Source organism: Coenobita brevimanus, chromosome 40, assembly GCF_032717465.1.
Source record: "Coenobita brevimanus isolate Jiangsu-jjx chromosome 40, ASM3271746v2, whole genome shotgun sequence".
Taxonomy (NCBI): domain Eukaryota; kingdom Metazoa; phylum Arthropoda; class Malacostraca; order Decapoda; family Coenobitidae; genus Coenobita; species Coenobita brevimanus.
The window spans coordinates 15178015-15195898 of record NC_136993.1 but is presented as its reverse complement, the minus strand read 5'-3'; the positions used below and the strand labels follow the sequence as shown (position 1 = coordinate 15195898).

Genomic DNA, 17884 nt, shown 5'->3' with positions numbered 1-17884 from the left:
TTCCAAATAAAGCTGAGCAAAACTGAAGATTGAGTCATCTTGAGAAAGCTGGATATGTTGGTTAAAGGCCGTGAGAAAATGAATGACTGAAGAAGGCAGCCCTTGAGTTGACCAGTTTGACAGACGAAGACAGAGAATCTGGTTAACTTTTGCATTAGAGAGCAGAACAGAAAATGAGTGAAAACGTGTCAAGATGGGTGCTGCATGTCCACCGTACAGGAGGATGGAGAGTTTTACAAAATTTCAGAGGAACTGTGAACACTAGGAGAGAGAGAGAGAGAGAGAGAGAGAGAGACTGACAGACAGACAGACAGACAGACAGGAACAAAGATAGAGGCAACATTATGGTGAAGAGAGAGGCTCAAGGGATTCAGAGAGGGGTTAGTTGATGTGACGAAAAGCGGTTGACTCCATCCGGTTTAGAAATGCTGTATTTTATATACCTTAACCTTCAACCCCATGCACACACACACGAGAGCTGCATTCATACAGGGAAGAATATGGCTCCCTTACAAAGTCGGCAACTGACTGCCGGGAGATAATGTACAGAGTCAGTCCAGCACACTTAAACTCCGCAAAAGTCTTTTTGGAGGAGGAGCAATGTGAGCTCTCCAGTACATGTCACGAGATGAAAAGTACACCAAGGATACTGAGAGACGATAAAGTCTGAGTTTAGTGTACTTGAAGGTAACTGGATGCCATGAGCAGTATTATGTCCAGTTGCGACCTGGAGTGACTGTTTTTTTTTTTGGGGGAGAGGGGAGGGGGAGGGAGACATTTGGATTAATAAATTTTTCTTCCCAGCAAGAAGAGACAAATCAGAGATCAGGCTTGCTGAAGACTCACCCCGTGGCTGTTGTAGTGACTGATTGAATGGATGAGGTCAAGAGGTCACGGGGGCCTACAAACTGAAGGGTAGTTTTATCAACGTATGAACTATTAGGGCTAGATATACTGTACTCAAAAGGAAACGATAAATAAATGGCAAAAACTTGTCAAATGACCAGACCCTGATTAACAACTCCTACTACTGTTTCTGGATGAAGAACAATAGCCAATACAATGACAGCTATACAGTGACCTAAAAGAAACATCAGATGACGACATGAAAAGAGAAATAGGAAGTGCAGAACATTAACAGACTTTTAGTTTAAATACATTAGTATATTCAGGCAAATAGTGTGTGCACAAATGATATCACAAATCGAGTCTACACAGGCTCCAAGTACCCACCTGGCGGAACCTCAACAAAGTTGATGGTGAAGTTGGCAGCAGCGGCAAGTGCCCTTAACACCTCAACATCGCGGCCATATAGGTACGGACTTTTGTCGCTGCTACGCATATATAAAACAGCAGGTGGCCACTCGAACGTACCCACCTTCTCATCCCGTTGTGGCAGCCATAAGGAGAGAGGAAAGTTGTGAACTATAGTTTCTCCGCACCCTTTATCCCTACATACCTGAGGTGGGCTTTTCAACCATTTGAAATGTTATTGCAGGGAATACAAGGGAAAGTGAGTGGAAAGTTTTTCTGTGTTTCCTGTCCTTCTACAAAACACATATCTTTGGCATCAGAAGAAAATTGTCGTAGAGTATAATTATGCTATCTGCTTGAAGAAAACGGAAACACAGAACGAAGTTTCCAGCGTCATTTCTTCCTCTGTCAAAAACAAGTTTAAGTTACGCCAGGAGTCGACAGCAAAATGAGAGTTCCATCATTGCCTGTGTAGTCAGTGTGATAGCTCAAAGCTTTCTTAAACTGCACGGGCAACAGTATGGAAAAGCTTTGATCTATTAACAAGAGATGTTTGTTTACTGTGGTTCCCTCACTATGAATACCATTCTGTAAAGTATATGGGTAAAAATGGTCAGCAGAAACTATGTCTTACGAATGAGCAGTATTACGTCTTATAAAGTGCGATAGCATAAGTGTGAAGTGGAGGTCTTGCTACACTTTCAATATTTCAACTATTTACTGCAAACCCCATACACTCATGCTACGGTCACAATTAAACATGTAAACGTGTAGCTATAATTTCCTATATATGAACTAATAACTCCCAGCCTCATTCACTGAGGTTATAGCCGTCATCACACATGTAAAACGTAGGTCTAGCTTTGGCAACCCTGTTCTTTTATTTTATTGCCTTCACCGAATATGTGAATGCATCAAGGCTTTCATGCCACCAACTGCCGGACATCCGTCACACACTGTTGTGGTTCCATGTTCAGATGAGGCGTACTATTCATATGGCTTAGTTATCCATCTTAACGAAAGAACATCTATTTTTAGTATATTCTTGATACCTCCAGAGATCTTGATTCAGTTAATAGATATTTTCCATTGTCTCTCTGACTAAAGGAGTGCTCTCCAAAATTTAATACAATTTTCCACCAAAAATTAATACAATTTTCAGGGGGTGGCAACACAAAGTACAGAAAAACTCGCCATCAGGTTTGTCGAGGTTAATCGGTCGAACCACATTGCGTTTTTTTTTTTTTTTTCAGTTTATTGGTTGTACCCTCAGGTGATTTACTTCAGTTTAGGAAACTTTTCGAACTGAAGGGACCTCAGTATTATGATCATCAATAGATATCTTTCCTTCGTTTATCAAAATCGTCTCCAAGGATTTGATGTGAAATGAATGTGACGTCCTCAGATCGTAGTGGCACAGTCTTGAATATTTCTGTTTATAAATTAGGCCAAATAATATGTGAACGGTGAACACCTTTTTGGAAACGGATACGAGTGCCTCAATAACTAATTTAGAGAGAGAGAGAGAGAGAGAGAGAGAGAGAGAGAGAGAGAGAAAGAGAAAGGGATTCCTCATAGCTGTTAGAGATCTGCAAGAAAAGATTACGGTAAAAAAGTACCACGATAGTTTGGGGATGTCTGAGAGAAAAGGGCACACCAGAAGGATAGGTAAAGCTGATAAAAAATGATTATGAAGAGCCTGCAAATAGCTATGGAGCTGTTGGTTTGATAGGGACATAATAAGTGACAGTCGGTCATCTTAAAATTATTTACCTATTAGTCTGGTCAGGGCCGAAGAACATGGGCAAGCACCTAGGCCTGGAATATAATGTCTACCGATGACGTGGTATTATAATAAGAGTCCAGAGAGGGGGCGACGAGGAGGAGGTTGGAAAGATAGAGGCCTTAGACGCTACAGGGCTGAAGATGAATAGAAAAGCGTAACACGAGAGTTATAATATGGATACTCAGGGAGATAATGTCCACCAGTCGAGCAGGGCAGTACTCCCAAGGTGGATGGAAAGCTGATGACAGGGAGAACTGGAGCTTTCGTTTCATTATCCCTCGGGACTACTTCCCGACCATCCCCCTTTGCTGAACTTTTTCAGTGTCTCAGTAACACAGAGAGTAGGCCAGCATGCTCTCCAGTACAAGTTTCTCTGACTATCAGCACCAAAGTACATGCACATTACACACTACATTTCCTTTTCATAATTTAAAAAAATAAAATAAAATGAAGTCCCCTGGGGGGAGGGTTTAAATGTCCTCACCATCGTCTCAAAACCAAGCCTTGGAGTCTGCAGGTGGGGGGGGGCCATAAATGCCCCAACCATCTGCCTCTCTCCCGGTGATGACACAATGAGCTGTCTGGAACTACTGTCTGACTCACTTCTTCATCTCTGCAACATTTGCAGCCTTTCCTCTGTTGAGCACCACCTCTCCTCCTCTAAACCTCACCTCCTCTTCATAACTGACACTCAGCTGTCTGAGGCAACTGATAGCAAACCCTTTTCTGTATCTCCTACTTTCTCTAAACTCATTTCAAAGCCAGAGGTGGCTGTTGTGTATATGAATGCAACGACTTATCTTGCTCTCGTGTTCGTGAACTTGATTCTTCTGAATTCTCTACTCTCTGCTTTCAGCGTTCTTGTCATTCTTTGACTAATTATATGTGTTCTGTTTACTTATCCCCTAATTGTATTGAGTATGAAAAAGTCTTCGATTATCTTATTTCTATGATGGAACACATCCTATCCGTTTTTCCTTTCTTCAAAATCTCCATTCTAGGAGATTTCAATGTTCACCACCACCTGTGGCTCTTCTCTCCTTTCACTGATCTACCTGGTAAACAAGCCTACATCTTTTCTATTCTTAACTTGCCCCATCCCGACGTTTTCTGGGGAGTGGTATGCCACAGTCCCGACATTTTTGGACCGTTTTTATTTTTTGGCTCAAACATCCGCTTTTGCTGAGAAACATCGAAAATTCATAGAGAAATCGCTCACCTGAGGTTTAAAATACTCGATCCAGGTTGAGTACCTCCTTACCTTGCAGGGTTTTCTATCAGGCTGGCTGCAAAGAAAACGAGTTCCATGGGAGGATAACTATTCTACACCACTCATAAACGGTATTTATTTATTTATTTGGTACGAATTTATATGTAGTACGAGAGTATATTGGTTTTCAAACGGTAATATAGGCATTATAAGCATTGTTTCACTCACTAACTCATCACCATTCCTGACCTTTTTTTGCCACATTACCTGATCATTTCTGACTGTTTCTTCCTCTAATGTTTGTCCTCCACATTGTCATCGATTGGGGAATCACTCTGGGCCTGAATTTCGTACCGTGGCATGACATGGCTTTACTGGCCAGGTCACTGATAACAGGTGAATTGCTGAGAAAAGGTCATGCAGGGGGGGGGAGGAGGTCATGCTGGGTAAGGCATTGTCCCTGCCTGGCATCTTGTAGAGGAAGGTGTCCCATGTATACATGCCAAAAATCACTAGCGAAAATTGAAAATTGTGCAAATTAGGGACCTTGCTATGTTGCAGCATTAATTTACGTCTCCGGGATATGAGTCCCCATCATGTGAGGACGTGAATTCACGTCTCCAGGACAGGGCGGGTTGACCGAGTGCAGTTTGCACAGCACCCTGCCAGTATTCCCTGACCACCTTGAAGAGAGTTCCAACATACCTGAATTTTCCTTACAACTAATCCTTTTGCATACACTGTAAATCTTTCTTCTCCATTGGGCTCCTCTGATCACTGTCTTACTACCTTAACCTGTCCCATCGCTCCAGTACGGCCTGTGGACCCTCCAAAGAAACGTTAGTTGTGGCACTTTGGAGCTGCTGATTGGGAGGCCATCAGACAGTACTTCTTTGATTTTCCGTGGAATGATTATTACTTCCATGACCTGGAGCCATTTGAGTGTGCCACACGCATTACGGAGGTTATTCTCTTGGGCATGGAAGCATACATTCCATTCTGATATCCTCTGACTAATGCAAAAAACCCTTGGTTTAATCACGCTTGTTCTAATGCTGTCCACAAGGAAAAGGCCTATAAAAGGTATCAGAGCCAACCCACCTCTGAATCACATCTCTTTTTTATTTCTGCCAGGAATTGTGCTAAGTCTGTCCTTTGCTCTGCTAAAAATAATTTGATCCATACTAAATATTCTCAACTCTCCAAGTCGAATTCTTCCCTCTCCTTCTGGCACCATGCCAAAAACCTTTCTAACAACTTTAACTCATCATCCTTCCCTCCTCTTTACTACTGTGATCGATCTGTAGCTATTTCTTCTACTGATGAAGCAGCTCTCTTTGCTCATCTTTCTCCTCCAATTCCAGCTTAGACGATTTCGGCACTGTTCCTACATCACTTACCCCCTCTGACTTTCAAATGGCTGACATCAAAATGTCTTCAACTGATGTATTTTCTGCCATCACTGACCTCAGTACTAACAAGGCATATTGGCCTGATGGCGTCCCTCCTGTTGTCCACATTTGCAGTGCTTCTGTGCTTACACCCTGCCGAGGTAATCTCTTTCGCCTTTGTCTATCAACCTGCCCCCTTCCTTCTTGCTGGAAGTTTGCTCTCATTCAGCCTGTCCCAAAGAAGGGTGACCATTCCCAACGCTCTAAATTTCGCCCAATTCTTTTAACATCCTGTGTCTCAAAAGTTTTCGAGTCTATTCTTAACAGAAAAGTTTAAAGCACATTTCCTATCACAACCTTCTTTCTGATCACCAGTATGGGTTCTTTCAGGGATGCTCCACTGGCAATCTTCTCACCTATCTTTCAGACTCCTGGTCATCCACCTTTCGGGACTTTGGCAAAAGCTTTGCCATTGCACTTGACATCTCAAAGGCTTTCGATCGGATCTGGCATAAATCTTTAATTTCCAAACTGCCATCTTGTGGTTTCTCTCCTTCTATCTGTGCTTTCATCTATAGCTTCCTTTCTGGTCGTTCTATAGCTATTGTTGTAGACGGTCACCGTTCTTCTCCTAGGTCTGTCAATAGTGGTGATCCTTATGGCTCTGCCCTTCCACCAACTCTCTTCCTTTCATTCATCAATGACCTTCTAAGCTGTACATTTAATCCTATCCACTCATATGTTGATGATTTCACCTTCACCTTTCCATTCGGTTCCCACAACGTCCATCTTAGCAGTTACTTCAACAAACAAGGGATGAGGCTATAGCACACCTAATGTCTGACTTGGCTCACATTTCTGACTGGGGTAAAAGTAATTTTGTTGTTTTTAATGCATCAAAGACTCAGTTCTTACACCTATCAGCCCAACAAAATCTTATACAAGAGTACCCACGAATGTTTAATAATATCCAGCTCAATCCTACGTCATCATTAACCCATGGATTGTGCAATTATCCCTTTTTGTTCCACCCCGTGGTGCACAAAACATGAAGGAAAAAAAGATGTTGTTTTTTTAAATTTTTGCTTATTATAAACTTGAAGATAAACATCCAGGGCATCATCTGGTGAGAAGAAAAAAAATCTCGCTCTCTCTGTCTTTGCGTAGTGCCATGTGTAAGTTTGCGTAGGGATCCAATTGTTTACGATGATGCACGGCCAGCACAGCCTGAGCTGTGGCTCGCAAGCCATGGGTTAAACATACTTGGGGTTTCATTCTCCTGGGATTTATCTTGGAATGATCATATTACATCTCTTGCAAAATCTACATCCAAGAAACTAGGTGTGCAAAGCCAACTCCATACCTTCTTTACACCTGCACAGTTGTTGACTTTATACACAGGGACACGGGTTTTATTCACCCCTGTGTGGAGTACAACTCTCATGTGTGGGGAGGCTCCCCACATACAGCTGTTCACAATAGGGTGAAGTCAGAATCTTTTTGTCTCATTAACTCTCCTCCTCTTACTGGCTCCCCTCAACCTCAGTCTCTTCGCCGCACTGTTGCATCTTTATCTCTTTTCTGTCGCTGCTTCAAAGGTCACTGCTCCTCTGAACTGCCTGCTTGCATCCCTCCACTTGTACAATGGGCTCATAGCACCCGTCTAGGAACAAACTGTCATCCATTTTCTGTCCCACTCTCTAATGCAAAAGTCCTTAAATTATGGAACAGGTCAACTCTGGAACCATCTTCCTTTGTCTGTATTTCCTACTTACTATGATATCCAGTCTTTCAAACGCAGTGTGTCCAGGCATCTCAAAATGAACAGATCTTGAACTTGGCTCTTTTTTTTTTTTCCTTGGAAGGAATGGTTTGCGGACTCCTGGCGTTGGTTCCTTCTTCCTTGCATTAAAAAAAAAAAAAAAAAAAAAACTTCAGGGGGAAATAGTTGAGAAGGCAGAGAAATTCAGGTATTTAGGATCATTTTCAAAATCAAATGGAGATATAACTCTAAGGTAAACAGGTAAAGAGCAGAATAATTTAGGTAAGGTGCCGGGGGTGTGAGGGTATAAAAGAATTAACGCAAATTTGAAAGGAAATTAAATAAAACTGTAGTGAGACCTCTTATGATTTGTGGAGTAAAAATCTGACCAATGAAATGAGGACTAGAGAGGAAAATGGATGAGACAGATATGAGAAAGCTGTCATGTGTTGATGAAAGCAGGAAGTGGGCTACAGTAAGGGATGGTTTTGCTAGAGGAACTGCATAAGTTACTGAGATATCTAAGATGACACAAGAGGTAAGGTTTCAAAGGGAAGAAAATGTTGGAAAGTTGTAGTTGGAGATGGAGGTGCCAGGGTAGAAAAGAACAGAAGGAGTCCGAACAGGAAATGGAGTGCGTGTAGAGAGATAGGAGAACGAACTTGACCATGGATTGTGTGTGAAATAGTGGAGAATTAAGACCGATTTCAGTGATCAGCTACCTTACCTAAGTGGAAATATTTGCAAAGAGGAAGAAGAAGTTATGATGAAGCAGAAGTCCTTAATTGTTTCATACTTCCAAGTGACAGAAACAAGGACACACTGATTAAAACTAGGAAAGCGATCACTAACAGATTACCCGTAAAATACTGGAAATGTATTGTAGCTTCGATCTGTCTATCTATAGCCTGACGCCCTAATCCCGCAAAGGGTGGCTGCAGACAAAACGCCTCCAAGTCACTCTGTCACCCACCATTTGACTGCCTTCCCCCCAACTCACTCCCTCCTCCCTCATATACCTCTCAGCTCCATCCCTCCACCTCACCTACATACACCCTTTTAGTCAGTCCTTCAATCTCCATTCTCTCCATATGTCCATAACACCTCAGTGTATTTCTCCTAATTCTCTCAGTCACATCCACATCCACTCCATACGTTCTTTCACTTCTTCATTCGTCAACCTGTCCCTCAGTGTCAATTCACACGCTCCTTTCAGGTAACTCATTTCCACTGCTCTCACTCTTGACTTGTTCCCCTCCAGCAAAGTCCAAGACTTGCTTCCATACGTCACGGTCGGGATCACAATGCTATCATGCAGTGACTTCTTAACTTCCATACTCACCTTCCTTTTTCTTACCATTGCCTTCAGTGAACCAACAACCTTCCTTCCCTGCTGAACCCTTTCAAGCACTTCATCCCCAAAACTTCCATCCTTACTCATCACACTATCCAAGTACTTGAATGCACTCACATTCTCCATATTCGCACCATCCAACCTCACTGTGAATTCTGTGACTTCATTCCTCTCAAACATCATAACTTAACACTTGTTTACATTAACTTTCAGATCCCTCTTCTTACACAGTCCCAAACCCATTCACGAAACGTTGCAACTCCCATTCATCGTCACTCAACAATACTGTATCATCAGCAAACAGGAACAGTGGAATCTTCCACACCTCATCCTCATTCATTAGAGCCACTCCCCTATCCACTGCCCTACCTTGCACCTACTTTACAACCCCATCCATGAATATATCAAACAGCCATGGAGACATTACACATCCCTGTTTCAGTCCAACATTTAGATCAAAGAACTCACTCAGCTCACCATCCACTCTCACCGTATCCCTAGCTCCCTCGTACATACTCTTCACAGACTCAACAATTTCCCATCCACTCCATATATTCTTAATATCTTCCACATACCTCGCCTGTCTACTCAGTCATATGCTTTCCCCAAGTCCTTGAAGGCAGCATACACTTTCTTTTTCTTCTCTAGATACTTCTCCACTAAACATCTTAGAACAAATATCTGCTTTACACACCCTTTTCCCTTCCTAAATCCCCCTTGTTCTTCTTCAACTAGTTCCTCTGTTATATGCCTAATCCTATCAATAAATATTCCACCATATATTTTTCCAGTCATACTAAGAAGGCAAATACCCCTATGGTTACCACATACTTCTCTCTCCCCCTTTCCTTTGTATAAAGAAACAATTACAGTATACCTGATTTTCAGTCCTCTGGAACCCTTCCCTCTTCCCAGGCCAATCTACACAACTTCCATATCCACTCCACAACAATCTAACCCCCATACTTCAGCATTTCACCACACACTCCATCAATTCCTGGGGCCTTTCCAATCTTGATCTTCTTCATTGCTTGAACTACTTCAGCCCTACTGATCTCTTCCTTCTTCCTCTCATCTCTTCTTCTCCCAGCCATTTTCTAACCACTTATACTCGCACTGCTGTCACTCTCAACATTCAGCAAATCCTCAAAGTGCTCCTTCCATCTCCTCATTTTCTCTCTCTTCACCATGAGCAATCTATTATTCCTTTCACTCCCCTGCTATAACTCCTTTCACACTGTCTTACTTGCTTTGCCTCCTTCCAAAACAATTTCTTACTCTCTCTCCATTTCATCCTCAGATCCCTCCAAACTCTGCATCCACTCTCTTCTTACTCTCCTTCACCAATCTCTTCACCTCCCTTCTCCTGCTCACATATACCTCTCTCTTCTCTCTCTCATCTTCTTCCCTACTTATACTCGCTAGCCAGTCACTATATGCCTTTTTCTTTTGATCCACAGCTCGTTTCACCTCATCATTCCACCATGCTGTCCCTTGCAATCCCCTGCATCTCCTCCTCACTCCACAAACCAGCTCGCACGCTGCGCCTATCTCTTCCGTGAATATCCTGCATACTTCTTCCACCCTTTCCATCTGCTCTAACTCATACCTTCCCAATCTTTCTTCCACTATGCTTTTATACTCTGCCATTTTCTCACTGTCTTGCAACTTCTCCACTCTTTTCACAGGAGCTGTTTTCTCATGGCTTCCCCTTCATTTCTTCACCCATTTTCTTTGCAGCCTTACTTTGGCCACCACTAAGTGATGGTCCGAGATTCCATTCCCACACCGTCTCCACACTCTTGCATTCAACACTTATCTTCGCATTCGCTTATCCACACACACGTAATCTACTGTATTACTGCCTTTCGTTCAACAAGTTCACCGTCCATCCTCCTCATGACTCTCCATGTATACCTGTGGATCATTTTATGCCGGAAGAAGGTGTTGGCTATTGCCAACCCCTTACTAGCACAGATGTCCACCAAAGCACTACCATTCCCATCAACTTCAGCTGGCACACCGCACTGACCAAGCACTCCATCCACTCGTACATTTCCAACTTTGCCATTCATGTCTCCAATCAAAAACACTCTCTCGCTCCTCTCAGACTTATCCAAACATGCTTCTATGCTCGCCCAAAGCTCATTTTTCACTCTTGCCACTTGGCCCTCTGTTGGCACATGCAAACATACAATCGCTCAAGCTTGTATACCTACTTTCATCCTCACCCATACAATCCATGCACCCACCGTTCCATACTCTCTTATATACTTCTTCCACTTCTTGCTTATCTTCAGACATACTCCCTCTCTTGCTTTCTCATTCTCATTAACTCCCACACATATTCCTAATCCATACTCCCATTCTCTCACCCTTTCACTTTTCCACTTTGTTTCAGTCAATCCACATACATTCACTCTTGCATCCTCAAGCACCTGAACAATCGCTCTCTCTTTCACTTCATCATTCACTCCTCTCACATTCCATGTTCCCAACCTTAGAATGTCCTTTATCCTTTCCTTGATCGTCAACGTACGGTCCGCCACGGTCCGAGGCGCTTTGTTCCCTTGTTTAGTTAGTTCTTTTTATGGTGTGGGGCACTAACCCATCACCAACCCTTATAGTCGCCTCATACGAAAGGAAGGGATACTGGGAGAGTATTCTTGAAATCCCTCTACCCCAAGGGGTAACCTTCTCTTGATTGTAAAATATTAATGCAATATTCTATACCAGCTAATGAGGGACGATTATATTAAACTGAGACTAAGTCATTGTGGCCCCAGGTTCAATATTGCTATCACTGATCCTCTCATCGTCGGGATAAATAGGGTCTTATTTGTTTTTATCCGAGCTTAGTTGATGGTCAGGTGTTGTCAGACAGAGGAGAAATATGACTATAGTTCTTTCTTCCTAACTTGGCCCCGATTTTCTTCCGTTTGCAGCTTATCTCACGTAGGTGTGACAGAAAATAACAGTGATACTGTTCCATATGTATTTTATGTAGACTTTTTCTGTGACTGGCATTGTAATCTAGTTTACTGTGGTGATAGAGAGATGGGAAATTTAGGCCAAGTTAGAGTAATATGAGTATAGTGACAACATGGCCTCCTTCCTATCTCATTACTAAAGCTCATCGAATTTCACATAACCATAATTTAGTATTTACGTTGTAGGGATGATCCAGTTCTCTCAGATGAAAATAGACTAAATTTAGTATTCCACTGTAGCTAAGGCAGATGATTTTATCAGACCGGCATGAGACACAGAATTCTGCGAGAGTTAACATGGATTAAAAAGAATATTTGTAATAGATTATTCACTTTTTGATATGAGCAAATGCATTTATATATGCAAGCAGAGGGCCAGCAGTAAATTTGCCTCTAATTTTGTTTTTGTGTTAGTTATTACCTTTTTCAATACGAGAACGTATTTTTTTTTTTTTTTATTGCCTGTTGCCAGACGAGTTTATTAATGTTAAAGGTGAGGTTGAGTAGTGAAGTAGTTAGTGGAGTTCATATCAAACATCTCCGTTTCGAGAATACTATTTTAAGCTTAAAAGATGATTTGTAAATAACAAATATAAATGCACCATACATCATTATTGTGAAGGAGTAAACAACTTTCAAGTCTCTGACTCTCTGCTGAATAATATTATCTAATGCAGAGCCTGTGGGCAACATGTGGCCCTCGAAGAGGAAAAAATTGCCCGCAATGACTTTAGAAAAAATGAGAAATAACAAACGGAAAATCCCATAAAATCTGCCATATGATCAAGTGAAACAATATTACAACATTGTTAGGAAATATTTATTGAAAATTTGATAAATGCCATTTGAATAATTTAGTGGTAAACAAATATGTCAAGAAACTTTTATTTAAATACCGTATTATCAGTAACTTAAAGCAGAAGCCAATGCCACTGTAAGGGTTAGATGGTGTGTTGAACTTCTCCAATTGTTTGAATAGGCTGCAGCTTTGCCATATTTTATATTTTGCCGGTATTATGATCATTTAACAAGTTTCCAGTTGTAAATTGCACATTTAAAATCTGCATGCACTTTAATGTTATAGCGTATGGTACAGTGCAAATATATTTCACTAATCTGATGGAAATCTGGAAACACTACGAAATATTTCCTATTGTTACGTCCATGTTCCACACTGCCACAGGCTCCAGCAGCAATAGTACAGTGGAGGATGGACGTTGCCCAGTGAGTTGTTCTTGCTATGGGCAGCCTTTAGGTCAGGAGTGGGGAATCTTTCTCCTATTAAGGGCCATTATATTTTTAACATCATCTGCGGGCCATACAAAATTATCAATTTAAAATCAACTGTAGCCCAATACATAGTGTATATATATATATATATATATATATATATATATATATATATATATATATATATATATATATATATATAATGTAATGCTAGGTGAAATTAGGCTCGACTTCTCGTTCCTATTTCACCTAACGTGGAGCGGGGTCCTCTTTCGAGACCGGAGCTAGTGCAATAAAGAGAGGCAGGACACAAAAACTCTAGGCAACAACCTTTACACGTATATTACCACAGTCAGACACAGGACAAATCAGCAGATATTACAGCACAATATATAGCAATATAATACCTTATCTAGGATATGTGTATCTCGCAGGATACTTGCTTCTCTGATACTAATGACAACACAAACAATCCTAGTGTATCAGGAGTGCAGTAAATATAGGCGCGCGCGCAGGGGCGCGGGGAGGGGGTTCAGACTCACTAGGAGGAGATAGGGGAGGTGGGGGAGTGACTTGTGACGGCTAGGGGAAAGTTATGGTAACTCTGGAAGGCGGCAGATATTAGCCGAGAAGTTTATATGGTTTCCACTAGCCAAAATACTTTGGTAATTGATTTTATCCTTGATTTACACTTACTTGAGATATGGGAGTGAGGCAGGTGGTAAACAAGATTTATGAGTAGCGTGGGGGAAGGAGAGAATACTATTAATACTTCCTTTCACAATTTTCCTTCACAGTAATGGGGGTATGTCTTTATAGGCACAGGCTTATTAATTGTATAACAGAGATGTCACTCACACATATAGTCAATCAGATCTTGTCCCACAGCGTGGGGGAAAGAGAGAATACTATTAATACTTCTTTTCACAATATTCCTTCACAGTAATGGGGGTATGTCTTTATAGGCACAGGCTTATTAATTATATAACAGAGATGTCACTCACACGTATAGTCAATCAGATCTTGTTCCACACTCTCGTTCTTTAACTTCTCACTGTGATCTGATTTACCCAGATATTCACTATATGAAAACACTGCACAATACTTACATTAGGGGAAATCACACTTAACCTAAATCACGCATGTTACAATATCACACGTATTCATCAGGGGGATAGGCAGGAACATGTCATCGGTGATCATGCTGGGCTAGGGGCACCGTCAATGCGAGGCGTGCCGAGAGGGCACGGGATAGCCCGTAAGGGCGTCCTCTCGCGTTCTGGACTTCTCGTGGCTTCCGGACTTGGCTCCGGCGTGTGGTCCTCGGGACTGGGGCTGAATAGCTCCAGGAACCTCTGTGATAGGTCCCGGCGTCGTGGGGGCGTAGAGAGATCACGCCCGAGTGTCCTGGGGAGAGCCGAGAGAGACTGTGGACTGCGGTCTCCAGCGTCTAGGGGCGCCGACAGGGGAGAGCTGCGGCAGCAACTTCCACTGTGGTCCGTCAGGTGCGTCTGCTCTAGAGCCAGGTGTAGGGTACAGAGACCAGGGGAGGCTGTAAGGCCTGTCTCGGTCAGTCTGGGACAGGAAGCCTGGGCTCCAGTCTCCTGCCGTGGGGACGTCTCTCTACTCTGCATGCCCTTGGAGCGACCATAGATCGTCTCATGAGGGAGGGAGCGACAATGGGTCGTCTCTACCACGACACTCTCGGAGCGACCATAGATCGTCTCACGAGGATGGGAGCGACCACAGAACGTCTCTACCAGAACACCTTGGGAGCGACCATAGATCGTCTCTACCGGAACACCTTGGGAGCGACCATAGATCGTCTCTACCGGAGCGCCTTGGGAGCGACCATAGATCGTCTCTACCGGAACACTTCGGGAACGACCATAGATCATCTCTACCGGAACACCTTGGGAGCGACCCTAGATCGTCTCTACCGGAACACATTGGGAGCGACCATAGATCGTCTCTACCGGAGCACCTTGGGAGCAACCATAGATCGTCTCTACCGGAACACCTTGGGAGCGACCATAGATCGTCTCTACTGGAGCACCATGGGAGCGACCATAGATCGTCTCTACCGGAACACCTTGGGAGCGACCATAGATCGTCTCTACCGGAACACCTTGGGAGCGACCATAGATCGTCTCTACCGGAACACCTTGGGAGCGACCATAGATCGCCTCTACCTGAACACCTTGAGAGCGACCATTGATCGTCTCTACCGGAACACCTTGGGAGCGACCATAGATCGTCTCTACCTGAACACCTTGGGAGCGACCATAGATCATCTCTACCGGAACACTTTGGGAGCGTCCATAGATCGTCTCTACCAGAGGGGCGCCATCTGGAGTATAGTTTCTAACTCCACCCCTAGCCGGCTCAGTAATTCCACTACACGAAGGTTGTGTCCTTCTCCTACGGTGGCGGCGGCATGGTGGCTGCATGTCACAGGGGTGCACAGCCCGGGCTGACGTGTCGCTGTTGCCCAGAGTGGTGGTGGCTGGTGGCGGGCACCCCGTGGGGTCCGTGTGGGGGTGTCGGCGTATCTGTGGGTACACTACGCTGTTCTTGGCTTGCCCTGTCGTTGGGGGTACTATGGTATTCTCTGGGGGCACTGTTTTTCAAGCCACGCATTTTACCACTCTCCCCCTGTAAAAAGTCACGTCCCCGTGGCTGGAGGTGGAACACTTGTATGTTGGAGGTGGTGTAGACGGGCTGGAGGTGTTGCAGCGTAGTTTGCCAGGTGACAGTGTAGGAGTTCTCTTCTTGTGCTGGGTCGTAGGTGAGGAAGAGTGTGGAGGTGGCTGTGGTAGACTGGAGGAGGTTTAGCAGCTGGTGTGGCCCTCGGAGTCTGTGGTTCCTGGCAAGGGTAGGTGACCATATGGCCCGCTTCACTCTCATCTTGCTTGGTGTGGCTGTCGGTGTGGTTGGGAGCTGAATGCTGGATACTGCGGGTAAGGGCCGGGTTTTGTGCCGTGGTAATGCGGCGTTGAGTCTCTGGGGAGTACAGGTAGAGGAGATTTGGGCCTGATGTAGCTTGATGGTGTGAAGTCGTGGAGAGGTGGGCAGTGTAGGGGTGTGTGTGTATTGGGTGGGTGGGCATGAGAGTCGGCCGGAGGGGGTGGTGGTGGTGGTTCTGAGGGAGGGTGTGGGTGGGGAAGTAGGCGTGTGGGGTGGGCGAGGTCGGTTAGCATGGGCTGTCGTGCGCGTTGGGGGCGCGGGAGAAGGTGAGATCGTCAGAGTGGGCGTGCGTAGGTGTGGAGGGGAGAGGGCGGTGGTAGTGTGTTGTCCTGCGGGGGTGGCGGGGTGGGTGGGGCACGTGGGCTTGGGTGGAAAGGGTGAGGCGGCGGAGGGAAGGGGTGAGGGTGAGCGAGGCGTGGCGGGTGAGATGTTAGGTGAGGTGCAGGGGGTGGTGGAGGCGGTGGAGGCTGAGGTGGTAGGGGAGGTGGTTTTAGGAAGTAGGTTAGGGGAAGATGAGGAGAGGGTCCTAGGAGGCCTGTGAAGAGGGAGGCCAGTTTTGTGTTGAGGGGGTATAGTGGTGTGTGGGGTGGGAAGATTAGAACTAGGGGCAGGAATAGGGGAAGGTAGAACAGAAGAGATAGTGAGAGGGGAGGAAAAGGAAAGATAACGTTCTCTCCTGTCGTAGACTGGGGGAGAGGTGAGGTGGCCCCTGTCATTACGGTGGGATGCGGGGGCAGTGGGGGGACGCTTTTTGTGTTTCCCTTTTTGTATTTTCTTCCCCTGAGGCTTAGGGGAATTTGCGTATGGTGGGGAGGTTTGTAAGTGCCCTCGTGTCATTTGGCTGCATTGGGCAGCTTCTAGCTGCTCACGGATGTCGTGGATCGGACATCCGTGGTAGCACAGAGAAAATTCCCACGGTTTGACATTGATGAGATCAACAGGGAATTGATCTATTTCGCCGATGCGTTGAGGGGTGGCATGGATGGCTAAAAGGCGCCTCATTAAACTGATATCTCTATCCATGTCTCCTGTTGGATCATGGATAGTGAAGTGTTGTCTTACAACACTTGGGAGTACTCTGAGCAGAGTATTAAATGTATGCTGATCCCGGGTTTCATCATCTGCCTCTGGGTAGGCAGTAGTAACCAGGCGTCTTGCCTGTATCAGGGTATTATCTAAATCCCCGTCGAATGAAAAGCTATCCAATTTGGATAGAGCCACTACTTTCCCCAATGATGGGGTGATGGCTTGTACAGTGAACTTTGCAAAGTTCTGCCAGGTAAGTTCTGGGACGATTTTCGGCGCTATGTTCGCCGCCTTTTTACCCAACAGTGGTAGTGTGACTGCAATTTCTTGTTGGTCATTTTCAAAGCCAATATCCAGTAAGGGTTTAATTATTGCCAGATATGTGTGTACATCATACTGGTCGGGGTCAAACTTGGGTAACTGAACGTGCGGTTTAGTTGCCATTTTGCCAAATATTTCCTGATTACCTCTCTTCTACGCCCGGGTCTAGAACCACCGCTGGTCATTAGTAATGCTAGGTGAAATTAGGCTCGACTTCTCGTTCCTATTTCACCTAACGTGGAGCGGGGTCCTCTTTCGAGACCGGAGCTAGTGCAATAAAGAGAGGCAGGACACAAAAACTCTAGGCAACAACCTTTACACATATATTACCACAGTCAGACACAGGACAAATCAGCAGATATTACAGCACAATATATAGCAATATAAAACCTAATCTAGGATATGTGTATCTCGCAGGATACTTGCTTCTCTGATACTGCTGACAACACAAACAATCCTAGTGTATCAGGAGTGCAGTAAATATAGGCGCGCGCGCGGGGGCGCGGGGAGGGGGTTCAGACTCACTAGGAGGAGATAGGGGAGGTGGGGGAGTGACTTGTGACGGCTAGGGGAAAGTTATGGTAATACTGGAA

The 17884-nt window shown here is 44.4% G+C and overlaps 1 protein-coding gene across 1 annotated transcript in view; it reads right to left on the bottom strand.

Annotated features, from left to right (window-relative positions):
- Window positions 1–17884, bottom strand: part of LOC145396964 (glutamate receptor ionotropic, delta-2-like) — a 55291-nt gene that overhangs the window by 12733 nt on the left and 24674 nt on the right. Inside the window, exon 4 of the mRNA XM_080270196.1 lies at window positions 1234–1378. Within this exon, the coding sequence (XP_080126322.1) occupies window positions 1234–1378 (145 nt within the window). The remainder of the gene's footprint in view (window positions 1–1233; window positions 1379–17884) is intronic.